The 20,972-nt window shown below is 40.4% G+C and overlaps 1 protein-coding gene across 2 annotated transcripts in view; it reads right to left on the bottom strand.

Annotated features, from left to right (window-relative positions):
* Positions 1-20,972, bottom strand: part of HELQ (helicase, POLQ like) — a 59,180-nt gene that overhangs the window by 18,887 nt on the left and 19,321 nt on the right. For both annotated transcript variants that reach the window (XM_077476418.1, XM_077476417.1), the window contains 7 exons: positions 20,515-20,660; positions 14,378-14,617; positions 9,486-9,627; positions 6,342-6,446; positions 4,036-4,249; positions 3,791-3,948; positions 688-786 (listed from right to left, as the gene is read on the bottom strand). In XM_077476418.1, coding sequence (XP_077332544.1) covers positions 688-786; positions 3,791-3,948; positions 4,036-4,249; positions 6,342-6,446; positions 9,486-9,627; positions 14,378-14,617; positions 20,515-20,660 — 1,104 coding nt within the window. The remainder of the gene's footprint in view (positions 1-687; positions 787-3,790; positions 3,949-4,035; positions 4,250-6,341; positions 6,447-9,485; positions 9,628-14,377; positions 14,618-20,514; positions 20,661-20,972) is intronic.

Raw genomic sequence — 20,972 nt, 5'->3', positions numbered from 1 at the left:
CTGGATCGGCTTCAGAAAAAGATATGTACAGCGAGTTTTAATTTACATAGGTTAGTCTTAGCTTGTGCCTGCAAATAGATTTAGAGATTTTAGTTTTAGACTAAACTTCCACTTTAATGAGTGGCTGTCACTGCTCCCTCAGTTCTATTGACCCCTGTTGCAATGGAAAATTAAGATGAAGTGGGGTGGGCATACCAACGGGGATGAATTTCAACTACAGAAGAGACAGCAGCATAAGGTAAGTAATGTTCCTTGTGCCGATTTTAGTTTTTTTACCTTGACTGCAGTTAGGCTTTAAAGTATAGAAAAGATAACAAGCCTTACAGTGAGGACCCCCCCCATCCTTTTTTTAGAAACTGGCATCACTATATGTGTAGTTAAAACAAGTATACTTACATATGTACATGCCCCCCTTTTCCTTATCATGTTGCCCCTGTGCTGACTCCCACCAATGCAACCATTTTCAAAATTAACAGCATCGGTGGCAGGCTTCTTTGCTCCTTGTGCCAGCCCACCGATGACGTTTGCGCCTCAGCTTGCTGTATTGAAAAACTGTGTATCTGCGATAACTACTTAGGTAAGGCAAACTATACAAGTAACCCAACATAAGTACAGCATTTGAGTTGAAAAATGATAATTCATAGTACACAACCACATAACCATTAATAATAAAAAATAAATAGTTACCTTTTTTACACTTTGGCCTGAAACCTTGCGTGCAAGAAAACTTTCTGGCACCCCTACATTTCCAGCCACTTTCTGATCCACTGGATCAAGTAGATTAAACTGAAAAAAAAAATACTTTATTATTTTATACATAATATTATGATGAGATAGAGAGCGCTTAAAGTGGAAATGAAGGCTTTGTACAAAAGCTTGTGACCAAGCAGACCCCAGAACAGGCATAGAGGGCAATCTTACATTGGGGACTATAATTCTGGTGACAACCAGGGATTTCCTCACTTTTGGGGGATTTCGGCTATGGTATAGGAAGTAAAAGGAAATATCTCCAATGGGATACGGATAGCAAAAATAAAGTTGACAGGGGGTATATCCTGCTCATACTATATCCCAAGTAAAGAAAAAGATTTTGCCCTTAGTGCTACTTTAAGTATGGTGGTCGGATGGGAAATTATTTGTGACCAAGCAGACTATTTATTGCAGAAGAGACACTCAACATCTCTTTTGCAATAAATTATACCTACCTGCTTGCTGGCAGTCCCCTGAGGAGTATAAATTGAGCTGTGCATGCGCAGCTCAGCTTACATAGCAGGCACAGTTCTTGTGTGTTAAAGTCTCTGTGCCACTTACACCATCCTGCACCGGCCAATCAAGGTGCCTGAAGACCGACACCTGGGGAGAAGATGCCGGCATTGGTGAGGGACCCCTCTGGGACTTTGGACCATTAAAGAGGAGATAGGTATAGTGACTTTAGTTCCACTTTATTACTAAACTCTATAGCAAGAACAAAGTTTAGAAAGTACATTAAGAAAAACAAATGTTGACAGAAAAACAAAATTTAAATTGTGAAAACAAAAATATATTCTCAAAACTCAGAAACCTATGCAATCCATTTTTATACTGGAAGTGCACAAAGACATTAGATGCCTGGGCAATCTTTAATAAGAATGATAGGCGATAAAGAAACAATACCACCTTTCTTTCAGTCTGAGGAAAACTGCAATGTAAGGCCTCATTCTCACAGGCGCTGACACCCATAGTCCATGAATTGAGTGTCTTGTTTAAGCGGTTTCGGCCACCAGGTGCTGCCTACAAGCAGCCCATTTATGTCTATGGGGACGGAGCAGACATGTCAATAGAGAGACATGTCGATAGGAGCAGAGAGCAGACAGAGCTGAACTGATCAGTCTACTACTCCTTTTTTCTGTACAGTCACATGCTGGAGAAGGGACGAGTATTTCATTGCAGACAGGCATGCGCTATAAGGCAGAGCTGTATAAATCTCATAATTAGATGGGCAATAATACATCTCCTTTGGCAGGTAAAACAGTTTCCTTATATGCATTTCATGTGTTTAGCCTTTTGCCTGGAGTTCAGCTTTACCACTCGTTACATGAATGAATACAAAGCTTTGATTTCCTGAGACAGAAGAGGTGATATCATCTACCCACCTCAGCCAACCAGAAGAAGCTTTGAATTCATTCACAGAATACAAAGCTTAAAGCTTCCTATGAATAGCTGAGCAGTGCTCAGCCCAGTTTGATTTTGTTGTAGGAGCAGGACGGGGAGTCTCACTGGCAAACACAGCACTGAATACTGTATGGTATACTGTACAGTTTATACAGTATGCCCAGCAGGTCAATCTGTTAGTAAACAAAAAAAAGAGACTATTTTGAAAAAAAAAAATCATTTTTTTTTACCTTAAATATCCTCAAACATAAAAAAAAAAAAAAAATTATAACTAAATTTCTTCATCAGTTTAGGCCAATATATATTCTACATATTTTTGGTAAGTTATCGTTTCTACAAACTATGGGAAAGATTTATGGCAAGGTTATTATTATTTTTTTTTTTTTTACTAGTAATGGCAGTGATCTGCGATTTTTAGCGGTACTGCGACATTGTGACAGACAGATCAAAGACTTTTGACACTTTTTTGGAACCATTGGCATTTATACAGCGATCAGTGCTATAAAAATGCACCGATTACTGTGTAAATGTCACTGGCAGGAAAGGGATTAACACTAGGGGGTGATCAAGGTGTTAATTTTGTGTTCCCTCAGTGTGTTCTAACTGTGGGGGCATAGGATTGACTAGGAGAGGAGACATTGTTTTTCCTACTTAGTAGGAACAAATAATATGGCTCCTCTTGCCTGACAGCACAGGGATTTGTGGGTTTACACCCACAAATCCCCGTGCTGGCGATTCCGCGTGGCCGGCGCCGAGCGTGCTCGCTGGCCACATGCATCGGGTCCCCTGCCTGCAGCGGGTGCGCCCTCTGGTGGCCGCTAACGGAATGGATGTACCCATACAGGATTTCGCCCATTGGAGCCATTCTGCCACAGAATATCTGTGTTAGCCATTTGGGAACCAGTTAAAGGTGCGCCAATGAGGAGAGAGTTGCAGTAGTCATGGCGAAAGATAACCAGGAAGTGAATCAGGAGCTTTGTAGTTTCACTGGTTAGGAAGGGACGTAGTTTGGAGATGTTGCGGAGGTTGAGGCGGCAAGCTTTGGAAAGTGATTGGATGTGAGGCCAAAAGGAGAGTTCAGTGTCCATGATAACACCTAGCACCCTGGAATATGGGGATGGTTGTGCCATTGCTCTCGAGAGAGAAATCAGGGAAAGAGGCATGTGGGGGAGGAAATATTATGAGCTTGGTTTTTGACAAGTTGAGTTTGAGAAAGTGGTGTGACGTCCAGAGTGAGTGATCTAGTGTGTTCACTATGCAGAAGGGCAGCTACTTGGCACAGGACTCTGAAGCTAGTGATGATCACTGTAGTATCTAGAGATTTGCAGCTTCCATGGGGATCCAACAGGTATGGATAATGCATAGTTACACTGTTCCAAGCTTGAACAATGTAATGTATGCAAAAATATCCAAATCCAGAATATAATTTTAACAAAATTATATTTTTGAATGTTATGTACTCCAGAGTGTACAATATATTGACCTTCATTAATGTTTACAAAATATATAGTGCAAAAAACTCAATTTTCTTTTTGCAGTATTTAGTGTCTCGCCTTGAGGTCTGGGATCAGTTCAGGTTCTTGTATAAGCGGCACATTTTTACAAAATTCAAGCTTAATTTGACAGTGTTATATTTCACCTGTCTAAAGTAAGTCATCCAGTCTGGGTTGCACTGTGCTACCATATCATATGGTGTCACCAAGTACAGAAGATGAAGGTGGCTCTTTAGTACTAGGCCTTCTAGTCCTTTTCTGAGATCACTGTACAGCACATCACTGTAAGATAAATCAATGGAACCTAAAAGACAATATAAACATTAAAAGACAAATAACTGCAGTTATGGATATTAAAGAATTGCCCATATGAAGCAACATGTTGGGTTACCTTTATATGTTGCTTGGCCTAGTCTTGTAACCTCAAACACAAGCTGATCTGACTCGGGACAGCTTTTGCCACATATAAGGCCTTTGATTGCTAGTGCTTCTAATGATTCCTTTGTTATGTCCCACAGTGATTTATCTTTACATAAATGTTTTTGCTGTACACTGAATAAAGTATAACATGCAAAGCTGTAGATCTCATCAGCTGTTCTTGCAATCTATAAGAAACCGAACATAAAATTAATTTGAAATCGGCAATTGTGTTAATATAGGTAACTTTACAGAACATATAATACTTCTGGTACACTGTGCACATGTCACAGCAAAACATCCCTACCCAATGGATCTTTCGCCAATCTTAAACAGCTCTATTATCAAATAAGACTCTTCCTCTTCAACTGCCTGGAGATCCCAGAAATCATGCCTAAGCATTTGGTCATATAACTGGTTGTGAGGAGATCCTGAATCCCTAATGGGATTCTCAGTGATGGTAGAGGGGCATGACAATGGTTTGGGGAAATGTAATAAAAGCGTTGGGGTCTTGGTGCTGTCCTATTATAAAAGTTTGAATGGTATTTGGACAGGCTATCTGGACTATGGGCTTGTTTCTTTGGTTTGTGACAGAGATCTGCGATTTGAAGTGCCACACCTTTAGTTTCAAAAGTATATTATAATGTATACCACACAAAGTATGGATAAACAGTTGTAAAACCAGGTGTGTGTGTTAAAAAACACAAGTAGCTGGCTTAATTGTACACTCAATTCAGCTGCTGACACAGGCTGTGTGCTTTGTGTTCCTCCATATCAGCTCAAGATAAATTATCATTCATTCGTTCAGAAACCTTGAGGAAAGGGGTATTTTGTTGACCCTCAATATGTGTTGGATTTGTGAAATTTTTCTTTTAGCGCATCTTGGGAATACATTTATTTCTGGCGTTCAAAAGTAACAGTATATGACAACCAGACAAAGAGCCGGGGATTACACTGCCAAATAAGACAATTTTTTTTGTTACATAATTATTTTTATATTAAACATGATAAAAAAATATTTTCACTCATATGCAAATACAGTTAACTCAAACACATTCAAAAGTATATACATAAATGAAACATTAGCACCAAAAAATGTACTATAATATATTTTATATTTATATATTACACACAAACAAACCTTAAAAGGTTTGTTAACTAAAAAAAAATATATATCATATCCTGGTCCCTTAAAGCAGATTAAACAGCTCAGTGCTTGCGCTGTGTAATCTGCCCCCTCTAAACTGAACCTGGCACTTCCTTCTCTGCACTGACCACAAACATCATTGCTGCTGAGCCATGACCACCGTGGTCAGAGTACGTCACTCCATCATATGCTGCCTGCCCTCAGCTTCCTCTCTCTGTCTCCGTGCAGGCCGCCCCCCCCCCCCCACGCCGATATTATTGAACAAAAAAAACAATTGTCAATTGTCACTGCCAGCCCCCCCATTAGAGGCTGGCATAGCACACTGTGTAAAGCATTTTAAAAAACGAGCAGTGTGAATTCAGATTTTCTGCTGTATTCCGGCCGGTCACGTGATTTGCGGCTGATTTCCAGCTCCGATGGATGGCTTCTGCGGGTGGAGCTGAACGGCCTCGTGATCTCCCCGGCTGACATCAGAGGGAAATCACGTCCCCTCACGCAGAAGCCATCCATCGGAGCTGGAAAGCGTCCACGAGTGATTTGAACGGCCTGAAGACAGCTGGGGAAAAAATAAAAATCGGTATTTACACTGCTCGTTTTTTAAAATACTTTACACAGTGTGCTATGCCAGGCTCTAATAGAGGTTCTGGCATAGACTTCTACAAATCGGTTCACAAACCCTTTAATATACATAACTTTATTATTAAATGAATTACTGAAAACAAAATTAGTGAATTTGTAAATGTAAATTTAGGTACATGTCAACAACCAAATTTGACAATCGAATGTATTAAAGTGATATACATTTTTTTTTTTTTATCATCAAGAGTGTGGGAAATGGTTTGAACCCCTGCTAGGCATTTATTGCTGTCTATGCTCTTGTTGGAAAATGACAAAGTCTCCCAGAAGAGTGAAGGAATCCCTGCTTTTACAGCTTTCTCCAGAACAGGTGTCCCCTTTAGGGCAATCCCCACCACCTCTTGCTCCAGAGCTAATGACAAATTTTAAAATTTCTTTCACTTTCTGTCACTGTGACAACTGAATAATGGTCAGTTATGAACCTTTACTATGGAAATAAAAGCTTTAACAATGTTAAGTAAAAAAACAAAAAAAACAAAAAACAAAAAAAAAATTACCTTTAGTCCAATTAGTGAAAGCAGTAAACTCTGAAATCCTTTTCCATCATCATGCATGAGGTTACTAGAACATTTTTCTAGTGGCTTGCTAACCAATTCTTGAACCTAAAATAGGTATTCAGAAAGCAGACGCAAAACAAGCATAGCATATAAAAAAAAAAAAAAAAAGTCATTAAGTAAAAACAAAAAATATTATACTACAAGCAAATATTACATCAAACGCTGCCACAGTGCCCATCAAATGCTGCCAGTGTGCCCCTGAATGCCCCCAGTGTGACCCCCCTGCCTGCTCGTCCGGCACTTACCCTGTCTTGGTGGTGCAGCGAGTAATAGCGACAAGTGGGGTCCTCCATGCGTCTCCTGCCATCCTCATCTCCCATCCTCTCCTCCTGATAGGCATCTAATAGTGGCGCCTGTCGTTTCAGCCAATCAGGTGACAGGTAACAGACCCGAGCACCTGATTGGCTGAAAGGCGGTTTAGTGTTAGAAAATCGAATGACTATTCGCTTTCTTAACACAGCTGAGTGACCTGAGGAGTGCCCAGCATGACGCTCGCAGGTTACTTTTTTTGAAGCCTACAGCTCTAATCACGTGCTTCAAAAACACCTCCTTGCATGAATCTATCTAATGGTGATAGAGGAGGGTGGTGCCCGTGCGCCCTTAATACACGGGTCGGCACTGCTTTAACCCATTTAGTCCTAGAACTCCCAAACATCTTTAGTTCAGTCATGTGTTCGCGTTTCTCTCTAAGGTGGGGCAATAGGCGCGTGCCCAATGCAGGGCCATGTGTTATTGGCATGGGGTTGCATGGTGTTACGTGCATCCCCATGACGGCAGTCCCACAGATGTATATTGGGACATGTGGCTGTACAGACAACTGCCGTTTCTCAATGTGACATTTGTGCAGGGGAGGACATCCTGGGACTCGCGCACACACATGAATGTCACATTGGGACACAGCGGCTGTGTCCGTGCAGTCATGTGTCCCAATAGACATCTATGGGACTGTCGGCACGGGGATGCACACAACACCTACACATCCCTGTGCTGGTAAAACACAGCCTGCATGGGGCACGCAGTTAATTGCCCCATGTGAACAAGGTCATGTAGTACTTTGTTGCCTTTCAATTTACAGATAATGGGGATTAACTAAAACTGGAAAGCCAGAATCAGTTGTGCATGGCAACAAACCAGCTTCTATCTTTTATTGTCAAAACTTCAAGCTAAACTGTGGGCATGTGTGAATGAGCCTAAGTTTCAGTGTTTCTTTTATTTTGGTTTAGGAGTTCACTCAGGTTTTTCCATAGATGACATTTAAAAAGACTTTATTTTAGATTGGATAGACCTTAATCCATATTATATGCTAATGGGGCGGTTTTGTGTTAGGGAGCACTTCTCTCCTTTGACGAGATAATCCATCCACCTCACAGGTTTGGCATATCAAGATGCTGATTAGACAGCATTATTATTGGGGGGGGGGGGGGTCTGAAAATCAGTCAGTATCTGGTGTGACCACCATTTGCCTCACACAGTGCAGCACATCTCCTTCGCATAGAGTTGATCAGGTTGTTGATTGTGGCCTGTGGAATGTTGGTCCATTCCTCTTTAATGGCTGTGTAAAGTTGCTGGATATTGGCAAGAAATGGAACAGGCAGTCGCATACGCTGATCCAGAGCATCCCAAACATGCTCAATGGGTGATGCCTGGCAAGTATGCTGGCCATGCAAGAACTGGGATGTTTTCAGCCTCCAGAAATTGTGTACAGATCCTTACAACATGGGGCCATGCATTATGCTGCAACATGAGGTGATGGTCGTGGATGAATGGCAAAACAATGGTCCTGGGTATCTCATCACGGTATCTCTGTGCATTCAAAATGGCATCAATAAAATGCACCTGTATTCGTTGTCCATAGCATACGCCTGCCCATACCATAACTCCCCCGTCACCATGGGCCACTCGATCAACAACATTGACATCAGCCAACTGCCCACCCAGGACACAATAAATGCTGTGTGTCATCTGCCCTGTACAGTGAAAACCGATATTCATCCTTGAATAGAACACCTCTCCAAAGTGCCTGACACCATTGAATGTGAGCATTTGCCCACTCAAGTCGGTAACGACGACAAACTGCAGTCAAGTTGAGACCCCAATGAGGACAAAAATCATGTAGATGAGCTTCCCTGAGATGGTTTATGCAGAAATTATTTGGTTATGGAAACCGATTGTTGCAGCAGCTGTCCGGGTGGCTGGTCTCAGACGATCTTGGAGGTGAAAATGCTGGATGTGGAGGTCCTGGGCTGGTGTGGTTACACGTGGACTGCGGGTGTGAGGCCGGTTGGATGTACTGCCAAATTCTCTCAATAGCCTTTGGAGACGGCTTATGGTAGAGAAATTAACATTCAATTCAAGAGCAACAGCTCTGCTGGACATTCTTGCAGTCGGCATGCCAATTGCACGCTCCCTCAAAACTTGCAACATCTGTGGCATTATGTTGTATGATAAAACTGCACATTTTAGAGTGGCCTTTTATTGTGACCAGCCGAGGGGACACTTGTGCAATAATCATGCTGTCTAATCAGCATCTTGATATGCCACACCTGTGAGCTGGATGGATTATCTCGGCAAAGGAGAAGTTCTCACTAACACAGATTTAGACATATTTGTGAAAAAGTTGTAGATCTTTAAGTTCGCTCATGATAAATAGGGGCAAACACAAAAGTGTTGCGTTTATAATTTTGCTCAGTGTTATATGGGTATTGTTGAGTTGTTTATGTCGCTAATATTTCATCTTCCAAGTATTCTCACTAGCACAAAAATATGTAATGTACTAGCTAGTTATTCCATTGTCAGGTTGTACCTCCTATGTTGCATTTTTTTATAAGATCTTAATTCCATGCAAAACTTTAATAAAGCTTTCTTCTTTAAAAAACAAAACAAAAAAAAACGTTCTTTTTTTCTTATCTGTATGGATTTCATCACTGGCTTGGTGACAATGATAATCTAGACAACAGAAAGAGAATAGACTGGACTTGTACTCTACTATCCCTAGATAAGAAACTAAAGCTCTAAATATGTGGAAGGTGCTGTAAAAGATAAGCTTTACAGTGCTGACTTGTGTGTTAAAATCATTAGCATTACCATTTGTTTATCTTTGTCCTGTATAATAAGGATGCTTTCCCCAGCACTGTCAATTCCAGCTCGGCCGGCCCTGCCAATCATCTGTTTATATTGTGCCCTCTTCAGGAAATCTTTAGCAACATATGGTGCTCGTAAAATAACCCTGCAGAAAGAAAAGAAAAGCTAGGACATTATTATTGTAAATATATATATATATATATATATACACACACACACACACCGGCCACTTTATTAGGTACACCCTGCTACCGGGTTGGTGCCCTTTTGCCTTCAGGAATGACTTAATTCTTTGTGGAATAGATTCAACAAGGTGTTGGAAACATTCCTCCGAGATTTTGCCCCATATTGACATGATAGCATCACGCAGTTTCTGCAGATTTTTCGGCTGCACATCCATGATGCAAATCTCCTGTTCCACCAAATCCCAAAGGTGCTCTTTTGGATTGAGATCTGGTGACTGTAAAGGCCATTGGAGTACAGGGACTTCATTATCACGTTTAACCACTTAACAACCAGCGCACGACGATGTACGTCCTATATTTGAAGAGTGATATCTCGGTAACGGCAGCAGCTGCTGCCACAACCGAGATATCCATCTCTTCAGGCGCCGGTCTTCTGTACGATAACGGTGGTCTCTGTGGCGGATTCGCCGCAAGATCACCGATATCGGCGGCGGGAGAGGTGCCGCCGCCCTCCTGCACCTTCCGCCGCTTAACGGAGCCATCGGTAGCGGCGGAGGCGATCGGGTCCTTTTGCTAGCTGGGTATGGAGACGAGTAAGGCTAAGATGGCCCCCACTCGTCTCTATACCATAGGTGGGCGGAAGCAACGTCAAAACGTCACTTCCGCCCATACCTCTTAAAAGGTATATTTTTTTTAAATGTCATTTTTTTTTTTTTTGGCATTTTAGTCCAAATATGAGATCTGAAGACTTTTTGACCCCAGATCTCATATTTAAGAGGACCTGTCATGCTTTTTTCTATTACAAGGGATGTTTACATTCCTTGTAATAGGAATAAAAGTGATCCATTTTTTTTTTTTTTTTTTTAAAACAGTGTAAAAATAAATAAAATCAATTAAAATAAAATAAGAAAAAAAAAAGTTTTTTTAAAAACACCCCGTCACAACGAGCTTGCGCACAGAAGCGAGCGCATACGAGAGTAGCGCCCGCATATGAAAACGGTGGTCAAACCACACATGTGAGGTATCGCCGTGATCGGTAGAGCGAGAGCAATAATTCTAGCCCTAGACCTCCTCTGTAACGCAAAAAATGCAACCTGTAGAATTTTTTAAATGTCGCTTATGGAGATTTTTGAGGCTAAAAGTTTGAGGCCATTGCACGAGCGGGCGCAATTTTGAAGCGTGACATGTTGGGTATCAATTTACTCGGCGTACCATTGTCTTTCACAATATAAAAAAAATTGGGCTAATTTTACTGTTGTCTTATTTTTTTATTCAAAAAAGTGAATTAAAAAAAAAAAAAAAAGTGCGCTTGTAAGACCGCTGCGCAAATACGGTGTGAAAAAAAGTATTTCAATGACCACCATTTTATTCTCTAGGGTGTTAGAAAAAAATATATAAAATGTTTGGGGGTTCTAAGTAATTTTGTAGCAAAAAAAACAGTTTTAAACATGTAAACACCAAATCTGAAAAAGAGGCCTGGTCCTTAAAGCGGAGGTCCACCCTAAAGTGGAGCTTCCGCTCATTGGAACCCTCCCCCCCTCCGGCGCCACAATTGGCACCTTTCAGGGGGGAGGGGGGTGCAGGTACCTGTACAGTACAGGTATCTGCACCCACTTCCGGCGTAGATTCTGCAGAAGCTACGCCCCTTTCCGCAGAATCTACGCCCCTTTCCGAAGGTCCCCCGCTGCCTGCTGGGAAACACACGGATCCCAGAGACAGCGGGGACCATCCTTATTGCGCAGCGGACTCGCGCATGTGCAGTAGGGAACTGGGAAATGAAGCCGCAAGGCACCACTTCCTGATACCCATACCCAAGATGGCGGCGGAGGCACCCGAGAGACGATCGAGAGATCGGCTTCGGGTGCCGACATCGCGGGCGCGCTGGGCGGGTAAGTGTCATTATTTTAAAAGTCAGCAGCTGCAGTATTTGTAGCTGCTGGCTTTAAAAAAAAAAAAAAAAAAAGAAACGGTGGACTCCCACTTTAAGTGGTTAAGAAACCAGTGGTGAGATAATCTGAGCTTTGTGACATGGTGCATTATCCTGCTCGAAGTAGACATCAGAAGATGGGTAGACTGTAGTCATAAAGGGATGGACATGGTCAGCAATAACACTCAGGTAGGCTGTGCCATTTAAACAATGCTCAATTGGTACTAAGGGGCCCAAAGTGTGCCAAGAAAATATCCCCCACACCATTACACCGCCATCACCAGCCTGAACCATTGATATGAGGCAGGATGATCCATGCTTTAATACTGTTTATGACAAATTCTGATGCTACCATCTGAATATCGCAGCTGAAATCAAAACTCATCAGACCAGGCAACGTTTTTTCCAATCTTCCATTGTCCAATTTTTGTGAGTCGGTGCGAATTGCAGCCTCGGTTTCCTGTTCTTAGCTGACAGAAGTGGTACCCGGTGTGATCTTCTGCTGCTGTAGCCCATCTACTTCAAGGTTCAATGTGTTCAGAGATAGTATTCTGCATACCTTGGTTGTTGGAGTTACTGTTGCCTTCCAGTCATCTCAAACCAGTCTGCCAATTCTCCTCTGACATCAACAAGGCTCTTTCGTCCACATAACTGACGCTCATTGGACATTTTCTATTTTTCAGACCATTCTCTGTAAACCTTAGAGAAGGTTGTGCATGAAAATCCCAGTAGATCAGCAGTTTTTGAAATACTCAGACTAGCCCTTCTGGCACCAACAACCATGCCACACTCAAAGTCACCTAAATCCTCTTTCTTCCCCATTCTGATGCTCCGTTTGGACTTCAGCAAGTTGTCTTCACCACATCTAGATGCCTAAATGCATTGAGTTGCTGCCATGTGATTGGCTAATTAGCAATATGTGTTACCGAGCAATTGAACAGGTGTACCTAATAAAGTGGCTGGTGAGTATATATATATATATATATATATATATATATATATATATATATATATATATATATATATATATATATATATATATATATATATATATATATATATAATTAGGGCTGTGAAAATTATAGATTAATTCCTCGATTAATCATACATTTTTTTGATCGATCAGAATTTGTTGATCAGTACTCACCTCTCCGCCAGCTTCCGGGTCTTCAGGGAGTTCCGTTGGAGATCCTGTGATGTCACAGACATCAACATCACCGGACTCCTCCCCTTCCCCAAGTACCTCCGTCTGCTAATGAAGGGAAGGGGGGAGGAGTCTGGTGACATCGATGTCTGATGTCACCAGGCAGCCATGACCGTGATGGCAAATATGGATGTGGTTAACGGGGATCATTCAGTGAGCCAAGTGTAGGCAAATTTGAAAGCCTCCGTTTTTAACATTGTTGTAAAAAAAAAAAAAAAAAAAAAATGTAAACACTCTGCTATGTCTGCGTGACTGGCTAAAGTGATGCCTACTTGCCTACTATAAAGTGACTGACAGTCAATATACTAGATAAGTTTTATAATTAAAGTTAAAAACTAACTTTCTACGTTCTTAAAGTTTAATAAAAAAAATGATTTGCGTCAGTGCTAAAGTTTGAATCTAAAAAGTATTTGTGTGAACTGTGAAGTTCAGGATTGTGGAAACGAACTAGTGTCGGGTGATTGTATATAGTGTACACCACATTTACCACTGACTAATGCAGAGTTGCAATGCAAGGAGATCAGCTAAAAGTAGTTGGATCTGTATGTGCATGATAATTAATCGAATTTAGTTGATTAAAAAAATAAATAAATTGATTAATCGAACACAAAATTGTAATCAGTAACAGCCCTAATTATATTATATATATACACACACACACATACATACATATACACACACACACTATATATCATTCTCGCAGTTTACTTGACATATTAATGGTACAACATGGCGGGTTCAGGGTTTCAGCAGCACAACTGTCACTTCTTTACAACTATTTCCAGAAAGAAAGCAAAGGTGAACCAAGAAAATTAACATTAGAATGGCTCTTAGAATGAAATCAAACCAATAAGGGCTTAGTAATGAAGCCATGCAAAGGGAAATGGCTAGGTGTCCAGTACAGTAACCCACAGCATCCAGAAGAGTCATATTTGTGAAAGAAGAATGCGGTTTGGTTGCTGTAGGCACAATGCAAATATGTTTTACACATTGTGCTGTATTAAACAAGGATGATAAAAAGCACTATTAGCCCTGTCATGGGAAAAGTATATGGGGGGGCTACCACCGCTCATCTCTCTGAAAAAGTAAGTTCCCCCAGACTCTTATGATGCTGTTTTGGCTCATCTTCACTTATCTTTGACACTTTGATTTTACAACATGCTTGTTTGGGATGTGTATTACAAAATTATTACTGTAAGACACAGGCAGGCAACCAGTATTTTCAGAAGGCCACAAACGCCAATGATGAACAGCTTGTTTGGCCCTTTTCATTATTCCACTTCCACCTTAGAGCTTTTTGTTTCACTATTGTGAGTATCATTTTATGAAAAGAAAATTTGTTCAGCTTAATATTAATCTGAAATTGATTGCCCACAGTCTCTGAAATGGAAAGACACCACTGAATGCACAATTTACCCATTCTTACTTTCAGGTTACTTTAACATAAATAAATATCAAAATCTTGCATATATATCCAAACTATGTTCAAAGGTAAAGAGGAGGACCACCGAGATGGTACCAATGGGCTGATGTTTATTGAGACATTCCTGAGAATGAATAAATTGTTTAACAAACTGACCTTCTAGCTGGCAGATTGACTCCTGCTGCCAAAGTAGAAGTGCATGTAAGGAGACAGAGGACTCCAGCGGAATAGGCTTCTTCCACCAACTTCCTCTCATCACTAGTCAGTCCGCTGTGATGGTAAGCGATGCCAAAGGGAATTGTTCTCTTCAGCACAGAGCACAATGTTCCATTGCCTGTGTTCTTCAGGTTTTCAAGCAGGATTTTCTTCTCAGGTGTTCTGTAATCTAAGTATGTTCTTAAGCATACAAAAGTGAATGTGCCATTTTTACTATCATTTTATGACATGCTGAGTAAAATATATTACTAGAAAAGTATAGTCTAATGTTTTCAAGATACATGTGCAACAGAGATCCACTAGCTGTAAATAATCTTACTAATATATATTAATGCTTTAGAAACATTATATAATTTGTAATTATTTCAATACACGGGAGACGCCATAAATGGTCATTACAGACAGTCTCTGCTCCCTGCTATGCCATCGTACAAAATGGTTCTGCTTTCGTGTTCCTTCTCATTATGCAATTCTATGATTCAACAGTCACATTTTAAACACTGAATTTTTTGTGTGACTGAAATGTTGAAGTGTAATTTTAAAATGAAACAGTAGGTTTAATGTTTTATTCTATAATGTGCAAATTGCACAAGATACTTGATCATTACAGCAAACTCACCTCTCTGCCCTTCTTCAGCACTGACGCTTCAGAGCTGTTCCTTGTTGTGATGCCTGCTGTCACTTTTTCTGGGTGGCAGCCTTGCAATCTGTAGCCCAAGTATACTCAAATGCCAAATGCTGAAAAGCCCAAGAAACACCAACTGATCTGGTGGAGTGCACTTTGACAGTGAAAGAGGGAGCCTTCCTTTGAGCTTATAAGCTTGAATGATGAGCTGTCAAATCCACCTGGCTATATTGGAAAGAGAAGTACACTGTCCTGTATGGGGATGTTCAGGAATGACAGTTTGTGCCGCATCCATGCAGTGGAGAGAAATTTACTTAGGGTGCTTCGGAGCAGAAGAGAGAAATGGTAGAACAACGTACTGGTTAAGGTCAAAGGAAGTAGTTACTTCAGGAGAAATTAAAAAAAAAAAAAAAAAAAAAAAAAGAGGCCCCGGGCTTCAAAGAAACCTTATCTTGGTGAAGCAGCAGAAAAAGTTATTTACAGGTTAAATGGCCACCAACTCAGAGACTTGCATTTCAAAAATGATAGTGACGAAAAGGTAGCCTTACAAATAAGGCAAATAAGGGAAGGCAAAGCAATATCCCTTATAAGTTCAAAGGACAGTTTCTGAACAACAGAACCTGTCTGAAATCCAAAAGAAAGACAGAACCTGTCTGAAATCCCATAGAAACACTGGGGACCATACAAGAGAAAGTGTGAGCAACACCCTGTTTAATGGGCCTTCACTAGGGATTGAGAAGCAAGTAGTCTCTGAAAATGAACTACTAAGATCAAGGCGCGACCATTGAGGGTACTCAAGGAGACTATTGATCCAGGACTACACTGGAGAACAGACAGGATTCATCCCATGGAGAAATTCCTGTGATTTAAACTTCCTCGCCTTTCACCAGGAGAAATACATCTTCGACGTGCAATGGTAGACTGTTTTGAGTAGGTGATTTCCTAGCCTTCACGCGTGTATGGATGACCGAATCAGATAGGCCTTTGTCCCTCAGAACCTGGACTTTATGAGCCAGGCTGTAAAGCCAACAACCAAAAAGCAGGGTTGTAAAGCTGCTTTTGGTATAGTAGGCCTGAAAGATCTGGGAGAGTACACAGAAAGTATGTCAGAAATCTGACAAGGTCAAGAACTCTTGGGGCATTATGGTGCAATGAGAATTACCAGAATGCCCTACATTGTAATCATGTTGAGTAGGCGAGGAAAGAGCTTTAGAGAAGAAAGGTCATAGATGAGGTTGACTGGCTCACAAAATCACCACAGCATCAACTACAACCGCTAAGAAGTCCCTGGATCTGGGGGCAAACCAGCTCAATTTGTTTTTGAACCTGGAGACAGGAGATCCATATCGGGCTTCCTTACCTGCGAACAAAAAGCCAGAAACACCTGAAAGTGAAAAGACCATCCTCTGAAGTCTAGACATTGACGATTAAGAAGTCCACTCGCCAATTTTCCCCAACTGGAAATAGACTGGAAGTGCTGAAATGTGAAGCTCCGTCCAAGCCAGAATCAGATTTGCTTCTCTTTTAGCTGCGAGAGGCTGGCTGCTCCCTGAAGGTTTATGTAAACCACTGCGGTGGAATTGTCCCAATGAGTCCTGGTTGGATGACGTTGCAGATGAGAAGTCCAGAATTTCAGGGATAACCAAAGCAACGCAAGTTCCAGAATACTGATCGGGAGATAAGTTAAGCTTTCTCCAATGGTCCTTTTTACTGAAAGGGTATACAAAACTTCTCCCCAGTTCAACATGCTGGAATTTATCATCAGAACCTTCCAAAGTCATTTACCTGAGATTCAGCTTTAGGCTTTTAAAAATGTAAAAGGCAAATCAAAAATTACTGCAACACTGCAATAATATCTTAAAACACGTGCTTACAGAAAATGCAATAAACTATCCCTTCTTAATGAATAATTTTTTCAAGGTTTCTATTCATTTTTTTTGTCTTTGCAATTTTGTAACTATGAACATAACTCTAGCTCTGTATTCCTTGTAGGGAGCAGAGGTGCTGCCTACAAGAAAATAATTGTTAGTTTTTTATAAAACAATTTAAAAAAGTAGAGCAAATCTCTGCTTTCCTTCAATAAATGACCCCCTGATTTTATTTTCCTTTACTTCTCTCAAATATACAGTTTTTAGTACTACAAAATACATATGTGGAGTTATTGCAGCACGTGACTGTGCAGATGCAAAAATAAATGACTTAATAAAAGGACATTTTTATACTGGTATGTAGTCAGTCAATTTTTACAAAGAAAATTAATTTAAAAAAATAAAAAACATTTTTTTTTTTTTTAAACTTAACTTTTTATTCTGTCTGCAAAAACTCTTAACCCAAAATATTAACATCAGAAGCTGACACAGAAGAGGTCTTTTTTTATCTAAAACATCCAAATTTTACAGTCACCACTGAGGCCAGGTTCACACTAGTACAACACGAAAGTCGTAGGACTGTGGATCTGACTTTAACCTGTAACTTAAAATCGGACATGCGTCCAACTTCAATGAACATGGATCAGACTTTGATCCCCGACAATACCAGGCACTGTGTCTGGTATGAATCTTTAGGGGGAACGCCACACAAAATGTAAAAAAAACAAAAAACAAAAACACCACGACATGGGTTCCCCCTCCAAAAGCATACCAGGTCCTTTGGTCTAGTATGGATTTTAAAAGGAATACCATGCCGAAAAAAATCCATACCAGACCCTTATCCAAGCACACAGCCCAGCAGGTCAAGAAAGGGGATGGGGACGAGCGAGCTTGGCACAAAGGGGAATGATCTCAGACATCTACAAACTATTGAATGCTTACTCCTTTCAAGCTCAAGGTAAACACTTGTATATGCTTTGTTGGGAGGGGTCACTCAATGAAGGGATCTCTTTAAAGACGTGGCAGGTGATCTAGTCTCAGGCTGCTAGAATTTCCCTTTGTACTCTCTATAAGGAAAATGTATATAAAATCCTCTACTTTTGGTACCTGACTCCGGATGTCCTGCATGCCATCTAACCCATTCGTTTGGATTGCTGTTGCCGTTGCCACGGGGACAAAGGTACCCTTCTCCATATATTCTGGCACCGACCACTAATTACCCTGTTTTGGCACTCAGTCCACCAACTGTTGGGTCAACTTTTTGGGGTGCCCATCTCCATGATACCAAAAATTTTCTTGTTAGGCCTCTCATTTTTTTCTTAAATATTTTGAAACCCTATAAAGAAAATTGAGTATTGTCTGTGATACTTTTTTTTATTTGCACTAACATACAATTTTTCAGGACAAGCTTTCGGGGTACCAGAAAGCTTGTCCTGAAAAATTGTATGTTAGTGCAAATTAAAAAAAGTATCACGGACAATACTCAATTTTCTCTGTCACAACTGCACTAATACGGCTACAATCACATTAAGAAACCCTATAAGCAATTGCTCCGCCACATTCTTACGGCGGCACAATGTCTTATTTCCCTCCATTGGAAGCAGCCCTCCCCTCCTTCCTGCGACACCAGATATGCAAGAGTTAAGAATGCTGAGTTGATGGAGAAAATGACTGCTAGAATACAGGACAGAATAGAAGCTCACAATCGTGTTTGGGAATTATGGCATCTCCAGGAGGTTCCCCTTGAATCAGTAAACAAGAAGTGCTGATGTTTTATTTTCAGGGATAACATCATTCCCTCCATGCTATTACTACAGTATATGATACACCACTCCAGCAGTAATACTGTTCTATTGGGACATTTTCTTCCTGTAGTTTTACTGGCTGTTATTGTCGCACCTTGCGCTTACTGTTTATATTTCTGTGTGTTTATTTCTTGTGCCTTTATTTTTTGATGAAAATCAATACAAATTGTTATTTAAAAAAAATAAACCAACCATTAAAATTATAGACTGATCATTTCTTTGTCAGCGGAAAAATTTACAAAATCAGCAGGGGTCAAATACTTTTTTCCCCCGTACACACACAAATTATACACATACTTGTGTGTATATGTATGTGTATATATATATATATATATATATATATATATATATATATATATATATATATATATATATATATATATATATATATATATATATATATATATACACACACACACACACACACACACACACACATATTATATATATATATATATATATATATATATATATTTTTTTTTTTTTTATATATTAGGGCTGTGAAAATTAAAGATGAATTCCTTGATTAATTTTTTTGATCAATCAAAATTCTTACTCATCTCTCCGCTGGCTTTAGGGAGTTCCGTCTGAGATCCGGTGATGTCACGGACATCAACGTCACTGGACTCCTCCCCCTTCCCCAAGTGCCTCCGTCTGCTAACAAAGGGAAGGGGGGAGGAGTCCGGTGATGTCGAAGTTCTGATTGAATGTAACGCGTATGGGGGAGGAGCTACGCATGATGTCACCCGCTGCTACTACGGAACTAACACAATTGTTGGCTTTACATGCTGTGTTTTTATCATCTTTATGTGTGAGTAGTTTGTGTTTGAACACAAAAATTAAATCTTATACTTAAGCGGTGAGCATTTAGATCTTTTCTTTCTACCCATGACCTGGCGTCCTTGCTGAGATCTAAGGAGACACGAGAGAAGCTTATTGTCCGTGTTAACCCTTTTGATACCCACTTGCATGACCACCTGTTTGCACAGGGGTCCATGCCATAAGGTGAGAGTGATTAGTTAAACCGGAGGTGGAGGGATTGTCATGCTACTGTGGAAAAAAAATACTTACCTCAGTGCTACAGTCTGAATTTAAAACGTATTTGTGTGAACTGTGATGTTAAGTCATGGATTGTGGAAACTAACTAGTGTTGGATGATTGTATATAGGGTATACCACATTTACCACTGACTAATGCAGAGTTGCAATGCAAGGAGATAATTATTCAAAATCACGCATACATACACACACACACACACACACACACACACTTTTAACCCACTGGTGCTGATATAGAGAAAGAAGTCTTCTTCCTCTAATCGCACTAGCATCTCTTCTCTCACAGATTCTCCGCCTCTGAGTTGGAGAGGTCGGGACAGAGATATTTCAGTGTAGCGGCCAGTGAGATTTTCAGATCTTACTTTCATAAACTGGCCGTTAGTGACAGAACGGTTGCGTGCTGTGATGAGAAGCTGAAAACAAAGTTCTCTGGTTCTCATTTCAGCTACTGTACATAAACCCCAGAGATCAGCCATGACCCTGATGATCATGGCTTTTCTCCGTTTTATAAAATAGACAGCTATGATGGGATTCCTTTGATTTTTGGAGATATGCCCTCAGGATTTGGCTTTAGATGTAGAGGGACATTATCTGTGCCAGCTTCTGCTGTGAATATTTTGGATTTGTCTTCCTCTCAGTGCCAGGAGGGTGATGGTAATGCATTAGGCTGAGTAGTGTGGGAAAAAGTTCTACTTTTATATAAAGAAAAATATTGTCTTACTTGTTGAGGTATTTACAGATCATCTCTGCAACATTTTCACAGTTCTTTTTGGTAGGGCAGAAGACCAAACAGGAATTATTAGGAATGACTTCGGTCACCAGGGCAATAATGTGATCGGGATCTAGTCTCAGCATATTGCTTGAATACTAAAATTTCAATAAAACACAAATAAAAATACTATTACACCTGTGATTATTCCACATATTAATGTTTTGATTAAAAAAGTGAGCTTAGAATAATTTTCAAATTCAACCTTGTACAAATAAGGCACATACAGGATGTTATTTGCAGTGTCCCTATACATTATAGGATCTGTGATGTGAACATTCTATGCTGTGCTTGTCATCTATGCAATGACCACACTGAGCTGTGTATGCGATGTTTGCTGTGCGCCGTTCATGCCGTGTTTGTGCCGTGCATGCTTTGTACTTTTATTAGTTGGCTGTGCCCTTTGTGCT

Source organism: Lithobates pipiens, unplaced genomic scaffold, assembly GCF_037356315.1.
Source record: "Lithobates pipiens isolate NorthernLeopardFrog02 unplaced genomic scaffold, aLitPip1_a1.2 Scaffold_13, whole genome shotgun sequence".
Lineage (NCBI taxonomy): Eukaryota > Metazoa > Chordata > Amphibia > Anura > Ranidae > Lithobates > Lithobates pipiens.
Note: the sequence above shows the minus strand (reverse complement) of the source record. Positions and strands in the feature narration are given on the sequence as shown.